The sequence below is a fragment of the Poecilia latipinna genome, unplaced genomic scaffold (genome assembly GCF_001443285.1).
Source record: "Poecilia latipinna isolate Pla-1442-1.1 unplaced genomic scaffold, P_latipinna-1.0 Scaffold510, whole genome shotgun sequence".
In the NCBI taxonomy this organism is placed as follows: Eukaryota; Metazoa; Chordata; class Actinopteri; order Cyprinodontiformes; family Poeciliidae; genus Poecilia; species Poecilia latipinna.
In genome coordinates this window covers 265,109-274,478 of record NW_015113126.1, presented here as the reverse complement: position 1 = coordinate 274,478, position 9,370 = coordinate 265,109, and the positions used below count along the sequence as shown (strand labels likewise).

Sequence of the window (9,370 nt, the reverse complement as noted above, 5' to 3'; positions counted from 1 at the left end):
TACCAGTCACCGTTTCACGCTCACGGTTTTTTTCCATTTGCATTCTGGGTAAAAATCTATCTACAAACGCGAATATGTCGTCGGCAGTAATCCATAATGAGACCAAAATGTATAAAGTAAAAACAGGAGACAAAAAATATCTGAAAAGAACCCATGGAAATAAAGACTTGGATGGGGAAAAAAACCCATAAAAATGAAAGAGATGTCTCTTTGAGTAAAAAACAACTTTCAAAAAAAGTACAATTTATATTGTGCACTTAAATATGTCATTTGTTGGAACTAAACTTAAAAAAATAAATATGAAGGTTAATAATATTCACAATTTTTTTTCCCAAACTCTTATTTTTCTAATCCAAACCTAGAAAATCCTAAAATCAAATTACATACTTTTCCAGAGGGCATACAGGAACCCTGACAGGGATGTCAAAATAAAGGATAGTGAATTCAAAAGGCACATCACATTTTTATTACAAGAAATATGAAAACAATTAATCATTTTCCTTCCATTTCACATCTGTGCCCATTCTGTGTTGGTCTCAAATAAAAGCGTGAAAAAAGTTCACGTTTAGATGTTTTAGAACGTCTTTCCAGCGTTCTGACAGACACAACAGAGCTTTACAGCCGATATCCTCGCAAAGATTTTTATCACAGTTCATCTTTTAGGTGCGAGTCCTGCAACCAGTTTGTGTAGACGGCTACCGGATCCACACTCCAGTGCTTGTGGAAGGAGACGGAGTGCTGTGGGGTAATCCTCGTTCCTGAGTAGTCATCCGGTTGGGCCTAGAGCAAAAAAATAAATAAAAATATAAAAACTTAAAATTAGTTTCCTCTGTTTGTCTCCCAGTGGATGAAAAACGGTTCCAGTTTGGGGATTCTCATGACTAATAAATTGATTGATTGTCAACATTTCATTATAAAACCATTGCAGTGGTTGTTCTGAAGTCACAAGGTTGAGTTCAAGCCTGAAAATGACCACTTCCTAGTAGAAAAAGTTCTGAAATTAGGGTCATGCAGAGAATCAGCTGATGGGACTTTCACACTTAAACGTGTTCCTCTTCACAATTTTATGTGTTTTTTCCCCCCATAAATAATCATTATTCATTGAGGATCTATGCTGCAAACCGGATCCCAAAAAGGTTGGGACACTAAACAAATTGTGAATAAAAACTGAATGCAATGATGTGGAGGTGCCAACATCCAACATTTTATTCACAATAGAACACAAATTACAGATCAAAAGTTTAAACTGAGAAAATGTATCATTTTAAGGGAAAAATATGTTTCAAAATTTCATGACATCAACAAATCCCAAAAATGTTGGGACAAGGCAATTTTTACCACTGTGTGGCATCTCCCCTTCTTACAACACTCAACAGACGTCTGGGGACAGAGACGACCAGTTTCTCAAGTTTAGAAATAGGAATGCTCTCCCATTCATGACTAATACAGGCCTCTAACTGTTCAATCGTCTTCTTTGTGGCACCTTCCTCTTTATGATGCGCCAAATGTTCTCTATAGGTGAGAGATCTGGACTGCGGGCTGGCCTTTTCAGTACCCGGATCCTTCTACGTAGCCATGATGTGATTGCTGCAGAATGTGGTCTGGCATTATCTTTGTGAAAAATGCAGGGTCTTCCCTGAAAGAGATGACGTCTAGATGGGAGCATATGTTGTTCTAGAACCTGAACATAGCTCTCTGCTTTAATGGTGCCTTTCCAGACATGCAAGCTGCCCAGGCCACCAGCTCTCATGCAACGCCATACCATCAGTGATGCAGGCTTCTGAACGTTGATAACAACTTGGGTCATCCTTGTCCTCTCTGGTCCGGATGACATGGCGTCCCAGTGATCCATAAAGAACTTCAAATCGTGACTCATCTGACCACAGAACAGTCGTCCATTTTGCCTCCCTCCATGTTAAATGACTCCTGGCCCAGTGCAAACGGCTGAGCTTGTGGAGCTTAGAAATGGCTTCCTCTTTGCACTGTAGAGTTTCAGCTGGCAGCGGTGGATGGCACGGTGGATTGTGTTCACTGACGATGCTTTCTGGAAGTATTCCTGAGCCCAGGCTCTTATTTCCTAGATAGTGGCATTCCTGTTGCAGGTGCAGTGACGTTTAAGGGCATCCAGTAGAGTTTTACGGGCTTGACCCTCATGCACAGCGATTGTGCCAAATTCTCTGAATCTTCTGATGATGTTATGCACAGTTGATGATGATAACTTAAAAGTCTTTGCTATTTTATGCTGGGTAACACCATTCTGGTATTGCTGGACTATCTTTATGTGCAACAATGGTGGAATTGGTGATCCTCTTACCATCTTGGCTTCAGAGAGACACTGACACTCCAAGAAGCTCTTTTTATTCCCAATCATGCTGTCAATTGACCTAATTAATGCTATTTGGTCTTCCAGCTGTTTGTTATATGTTCAATTTCCTTTTTCCAGCCACTTATTGCTACTTGTCCCAACTATTTTGGGATTTGTAGTCACTGTGAAATTTTTAATCAACATATTTTTCCTTTAAAATGTTACATTTACTCAGACCAAACTTTTGATCTGCCATCTATGTTCTATTGTGAATAAAATATTAGATGTTGCCATCTCCACATCATTGCATTCAGTTTTAATTCACAATTTGTTTGGTGTCCCAACTTTTTTGGAATCCGGTTTGTATTATTGAATCTTGCAGGGAACTAAATGCCCTTATGATCTTGATTTTGTGGTATAAACTGGTAATGAGGGAAGAAGTAAAAAGCATGTCATGGCCTGTACCTGGTGGAACAGCGGACTGTGTGTGATGGGAACCCCGATGGCAGTGAAGCACCTCCCCAGCACCATGTCATCAGGAGCATCATCACTGTAGCAGCTGCAGCCACTGGAGAGCAGGATGGACACCGCCGTCCTACTCAGAACCATCCTGTACATGAACACACCATCTGTAAGAAGACGGGTCACTTCCCCGAAAGAAAGGAGGCACAGGATTTACTCAGACCTAAAGTCTGATGGGTTTGTTAATCTTTAATCTTTCCTCTCTGTTTACTTTTTCTTTTCTTCTTCTGTCAGATTCAGATTCTGAATGCCATCAAGTACTTACATACAGATCTTTAAAGTTTACTTAAATTGACTTGAACTTTGTTCTTCATTTTCAAGCAGTGAACAGTCATGTAGTGTGGAAGACCACGTCCAGAACAAAAGACAACTGGAAAACCCACACATGTACGCTTCACACAGATTAGCTTTAATGTCAACATAAGGTAAGCTCAACTACATAAAACGACATAAATTCAGTATGTCTCCTGCAAAAACAAGAGTTTTAAAGACGAACAGCAATTCTGTGAATTGTGTGTAGTGTATATCAAAACTTTGTAGTAATTTTTAAAAAATTAAACACCAATTGCCCTCTTTCACCCACATAGAGTGTTAGTCCACCTCTGATCCAAATAAGAATAATGCATACATTGACCAATAACAATAAAGGAAGAAATGTTTAAACACTCTGACACAGTGGTCCCCAAACCTCCAGGCCGTGGACCAATTGGTACCGATCCGCCTAAGAGAACCTATTACGAGTTAATAGATGTAACTTTGCCTTAGGGTGAAAAATAGGGTTAAAGCTGAACAAAGTTAGTTATGCATTTCTGCACTTTTTATTTAAATATAATTCTGTGTGTGTCTGGTTGTCATATTCACAAATAGGCAAACAGTACCTTGGCATAAGCCTAAACTTGGACCAGCTACACTTCTCTTTGCTCTCATTTAGTTTGCTTTTAGGCAAAGTTTGTGTCTCTAAGATGCCATGTTTCTTAAAATAAAAACTCCAAACTGCACAAGTGTGCTGCAGCATCATCCTGAAAAGCCAGATAAATATCTTGAATTTTATCTTCATAGCTATGGCATCTGTCATGATCAGTGTTTCTGTGTATTTCTTTTTAGGGTTTTCTGTGTTCAGTTTCCTTCCTGTGAGTCTCTGTCTCTGCGTCTTCCCCGTTGATTGCTTCCCAGGTGTGTCTCATTCCTTGATTACCCTCCCTGTGTATTTAAGTCCACCTGTTGTCTTTGTCTCTTGTCGGATCGTCGTCGTGTGTTCCTCGTGTTGCTGCCCGTTGTTCTGTTGGTCCATCACTAAAATTCATCATTATCGTCTTCATCTGGGTCCCCGCGTTCTACTTCACCACCAACAACAACATCTCATGACTGCATCTTATTTTTATTTTTTGATGTGTTGAGAATCTAAACTGGAACTGTGGGAAATGTGTTTGATCTGATTCTTATTTTCATTCTTTGCTGCGGGGCCTGTTGCATTCTCTCAGATTTTGCTCAATGGCGCATGAAAAGCACACCAGAGACCCAAAACTGAAATGGCAGGGGAAAGAAGGCTGTAAAAAGGCTTTAAGGAAAAAGGTCAAGAGTTATTGATGGAAACAGAAAACGGGTAACTTAAGGAAAATGCTAATAGCACACAGCTCTAACACAGTATTAAAAATCGGATGCATCTTTTTAATGACAAAACGGATAACCTGTAGAAAAAAAAGCAATTCTAATGAGTAGTATTCATGGTGTATCCAACTAACTGTTAAATAAGCTGTTGAGGGAGTTTCCTGATGTTTTCTTACAACCACTGATGTAACAAAGAAAAGGACAAAGAAAACATTTTAGTCTTTATCGTGAGTTAAAATTTTCACGAAAGTAAAATGCTCATTTTTGTGGCGCATCTTTATCTTATTTTGAAGGGATATGGAAACGTTACCATAGCAACCAGAGTCAGAGAGCGTTTGGGCAGTGGTCGAGAGGAGACGAGTAGAGCTTGTGAGTCTTACGTCTGGTTTAGACGGCAAGATTTAAGGATTGTCGGCCGATTCTCCAAACCTCTGTGACCACAGAGCTGATAAAAGTACAACAGGTTCAATCGGTTCGTGTTCAGACACACAGCAGGAGCAACACGAACCGATTCCAGACGATAATCCAGTAAAACTCCCAACATACCATATGGGAATTTAGAATGACCAAACACGGATGACGCAATAGTGACAGTCTGTGGACTCATTTTAAGAGATAAAAGACTTAAGAAAAAGAAAAGGCGGTGGATAACAGCCAGCGGGAGCAGCCGCTCTATTTGCTGCACTATGATTTGGAGGTGAATATGTTTTTTCATAGGTAACATTTTTAACTGAATAAACATATATAATAACGACCTTTACATATAATAATAAACATTTCCACATATCATCTCCGATATGTCAGCTGTTTGGGATTCCCCTCTGTTCTGACGTCACCGCGCTTTCTGATTGGCTACCTGTCACATTCAGCAGGTTGTATTCTCGTTCCCAGTCAGGGAAAACCCCACAGGCTGCGATAAAAGGGCAAAGACAACCAAATTGGACATATTCAGGCTTTGGCGGGAACACCAACATGCAGAGGCCTTATCTGACGGTTCAAATATTTTCAAAGTTACAGAGCTCTAATAAATTTAATAAAGCAAGTACGTGGAGATCATCGCTTTTTTGTTTTGTTTTTGACTAACCTTTAATTTACTGTCAAAACTGATTTATAACCCTGAAAGAGTTGGATGTAAAACTGTTTTTCATTCAACACAGAGGTTTCTGATTTTACAAAAAAATAAAATACATCTCAGCTATTCCCCATGTTTCTACTAGTACTTTGAAATTTCATCTTTGCTCCTGGTTTTTGAGGAAGGAAGGGCAATTTGCCATCAACCTGCTCTTTTGTTCCCTCTATAGAACCTTTTCAGGACTCTGACTTAATTAGTCCAAAAGTGTAATGCTACTTTCAGTCAGAAGAAACATGGTGGCCAATTTAAAACTTCCATTTAAATCCAAATCTGCCAGGCATATGGATATTTTTGAGTTTTACAGTGGATACCTCTGTCCTATAATCTGGCGATTATTACTGTTTATTTTTAAATTATTTTTAATCTGTCAGAGAAAATGTAATTGTTAAAACAGTTCAGCTTTCTCACCTGTATTTTGCAGTTCTCATTAGTTCTTAACGAGAAATCTGTTTCGACAGCTTAGAGCTCTGCAAAAACCCTGATCTCTGCCTCTTTGTTCTCCCCAGAGAGTCGATACTGCTTTAAATTAAAGGAATAGATCTTCAAGTAAGTGATCTGCGAGTTAAAGTAATTTTTTTTTTTTTTTTTTTACCAAGGCAGAGGAAATTTATTCATATAAAGTTAATGAACTCACCCCGCAGCAGAAAATCCCTGAGAACAGATTTTCCTTGGGCAGGTTTATGACTGATTGCCTCTGACTGATTTAAGAACAAGTGATTTAACAAAGGTGCAGGACACAATCCCTGCAGATGAGGATTGTGTTGGTCAAGTTAATGTAGCATTATGACTTAGAAGGACATCTTCACATACCCTCCTCCTCCTGTTGTGTAGCTGTATCCGTTCTGCATCAGGCCATACCCATATCTCTCTCCCAGGCTCACTGCTTCCTTTGGGTTGTAGCATCGCAACAGGCGCCGCAGCCGGGGCAGACTAAAAATAAACAATAACGACGAGCAGCCTGATGAAAACTAAACAAACCTCATGCATGCTCTGCAAGCATTCAAAAGAACACATAAAAACAATTAATTCACACTGAACATTTTTATGGTTTTCTTGATAAATTGCTGGGATTAGTAAAACCTCATATACAGAATCACAGTGCTGGTTCTATTGGACCTCAGCACAGAATATGACTCTCCGGTCCAGAACTCAGTTGGTTCAGGGATTTCTTATCGTGTGGGGTACCCCAAAACTCAATTCTGGGACTACTTCTGTTCTACATCTTCATGCTCCCATTAGCTCAAATGATAACAAACATTATGACTAGTTACCATGACTACACAAATGATACAAGGTAACCATGTGACCCTGAACCCATCCACGCTCTGAACAGATAGATGCTTTCTCCAGCTGAGCAAGAACAAAACTGAACTCATTGTCTTTGGACATCCAGAGTCATTGCACAGCTTCAGTTAATACAACTAGAAACTAGAAATCAGGCTCAAAAGTCTTTACCTGAGCCTTCAGTCACATAAAGACGTTTACAAAGTCGGCCTTCCATCACCTGAAGAACATTTCCAGGGCTAACATAATAAGACAAAAGTACACTGCAAAAACACAAATCTTACCAAGTATTTTTGGTGTAGTTTAGTGCAAATATCTTAGCAAACTTGAAATAAGCCAAACCTAACTTACAGGTAACTGTTCAGTAACTTATAGAGGTTTGTCTCAAGTAAACAATTCCTTAATATTGATGAAAATGTTCTTGTTCCATTGGCAGATTATTTAACTTGTAACAAGACATTTTCTCATGTTATAAGTTAATTTATCTGCCAACAGAATAATTTTTTCATCAATATTAAGAAATTATTTATTTAAAACAAATCCCTATTAGTTGCTGAACAGTTACTTGTATGTTAGTTAGTCTTATTTTAAGTATAATAAGATATTTGCACTGGGAACTAGCCCAGAATTACTTTGTAAGATTTTGTGTTTTTGTATGTAAATCAGTTTATGTAAATCATGCAAATCATAAATGGACTCCTATTGAACTCCTTATTGGATTCAGTAGGAATCAGTTTCTTCCTTATTTCAGTTTTGTTATTGAAATAATATCTAAATGTGAAGGAAGACTGCATTTTAATTTATTCTATAACTAAAAAAAAGAAAAGAGTAGTAAATATGGTGACATAAACATTTTAATGAAAAGCGTCATCAATCATTTTAACTGATGGAGAAATCAGACGCTTTCTGGTTATCAGGAGAAGCAGTTTTCTTCTTGTCACAACAGAGAAAAAGGAAGCATGGATAGTAATCATGATCAGTTGCTTGAAACATTAATGTAATGCAACAATTGGAATATTCTGAGAACAAAACACTCAAAAAAGCCTATGCTTTTTTTATCCATATTTTTTTAGAATATGCCTTACTTCTTGGTGTCTGATGATAAAAAACTCTTACCTGATAAGAGTATCATCATCAACAATGACGAGCCAATCAACCTTCGGCACAGCTTCACTCAGAAAACGCCTCAAGATGGCAAACGTCTTCCCACAGTGTCCTTTTAAAGAACAAGCAGACAGAAAGTTTGAGAACAGAAGTTGTCGTGTTTTATTTCAATATTACGCATACACATCGGTGTGTCACATGAGATGATTGTGACAAGGATTTGAGTGAAAAGAAAGGGTATGTGATAATCCAATGAAGATAAGATTTTGCACTGTATGCTGTTTTTAGTCACACTGCATCTGCTGTATTTTAAAATTAGATCAGCACATTACTTAGCCCAAAGCATTAAATATTGATTTAAACACTTCATGTAACAACCATCTCCTGAAATTATTTACACCCATAAATCTCTCTCATTAAAACAACAATGTGAGTTTTATTTTCCATCTGAATATTCCTGCCATCCTCTACAGCAGGGGTGTCAAACTCAATTTCACCGAAGGCTACTTCAGCATATTGGCCACCCTCAACGGGCCACATTGACGGTACAAATCAGGAGTGCCCAGCTGCAGTCCTTCAGACTGCAACTTTTAGATGCATCCCTGCTAAAATATACCCCAGACAAAAGGTTGACTTCCCTCATTAGCAGCAACTCAGTTCTGTAGAGGCTTATAATGAATCAATGATCCAGGTGTGTTAGAGAAGGAACCATCTAAAGTTGCAGATGGTAGCTCTGGAAAACTAGACTTGGGCACCCCTAGCATAAATGTATGAAAATACAATGTTAAAAATAAATTAAACAACACCTCATATTGTTAAATAACTGATTTTATGTATGGAAGTTTTAAATATCACATTTGAGTTTCCATGGATGTAAAATTACTGCTCAGTTTAAAAATTATAATAATCAGTGTTTAAAGGTGAGCAAGCAAAAAATAAAAACAAGTCACATGGGCAGACATTATAGACTTTACACAAAGATTTAGTGTCGGAGGCAACTGAAATCAATTAATTAAAAAAATCCTTTCTGAATATCATCTCATGGTCTCTGAACTAAATGCGTCTTTCTGACCGGGAGCTGACAGCGTGTTGAAGAGTTATGGTCCGGACGCTTTGGAGCGTCTGGTTAGGAAGCGCATTACAAACCTTTGGTTTAAAATGGCGCGTTAAATTCAAGTCTCCATTACAGACCAGAGAAAACTAAAGAGAATGCAACACTGTGTTAATCCATTTGAGGAGCCGGTAGTTTATCTTGAGGAAATAAATGACGATGCAAAAGTTAATTAGACTGTAACATGCGCAGTCCGCTGCTCAACCACTGCGGAGTAACTCATCCAGCGGATTCAACAAATGGAGACTTCTGGGTTCACGTTACCCAGGAGAGCGGCGCTAGTGGCGAGAAGATGCAATGTTGG

At 38.5% G+C, this 9,370-nt stretch overlaps 1 protein-coding gene across 2 annotated transcripts in view; it reads right to left on the bottom strand.

Annotated features, from left to right (window-relative positions):
* Window positions 1-228: 228 nt before the first annotated feature.
* Window positions 229-9,370, bottom strand: part of LOC106952384 (beta-1,3-glucosyltransferase-like) — a 33,931-nt gene continuing 24,789 nt past the window's right edge. The window contains exons 11-14 of one of the 2 annotated variants that reach the window (XM_015040463.1): window positions 7,968-8,067; window positions 6,378-6,497; window positions 2,771-2,915; window positions 229-780 (exon numbers count right to left, since the gene is read on the bottom strand). In XM_015040463.1, coding sequence (XP_014895949.1) covers window positions 646-780; window positions 2,771-2,915; window positions 6,378-6,497; window positions 7,968-8,067 — 500 coding nt within the window. In that variant the 3' untranslated portion in view covers window positions 229-645. Of the gene's footprint in view, window positions 781-2,770; window positions 2,953-6,377; window positions 6,498-7,967; window positions 8,068-9,370 lie in introns of those variants that run through there. The other variant, XM_015040464.1, reaches the window with a different exon arrangement.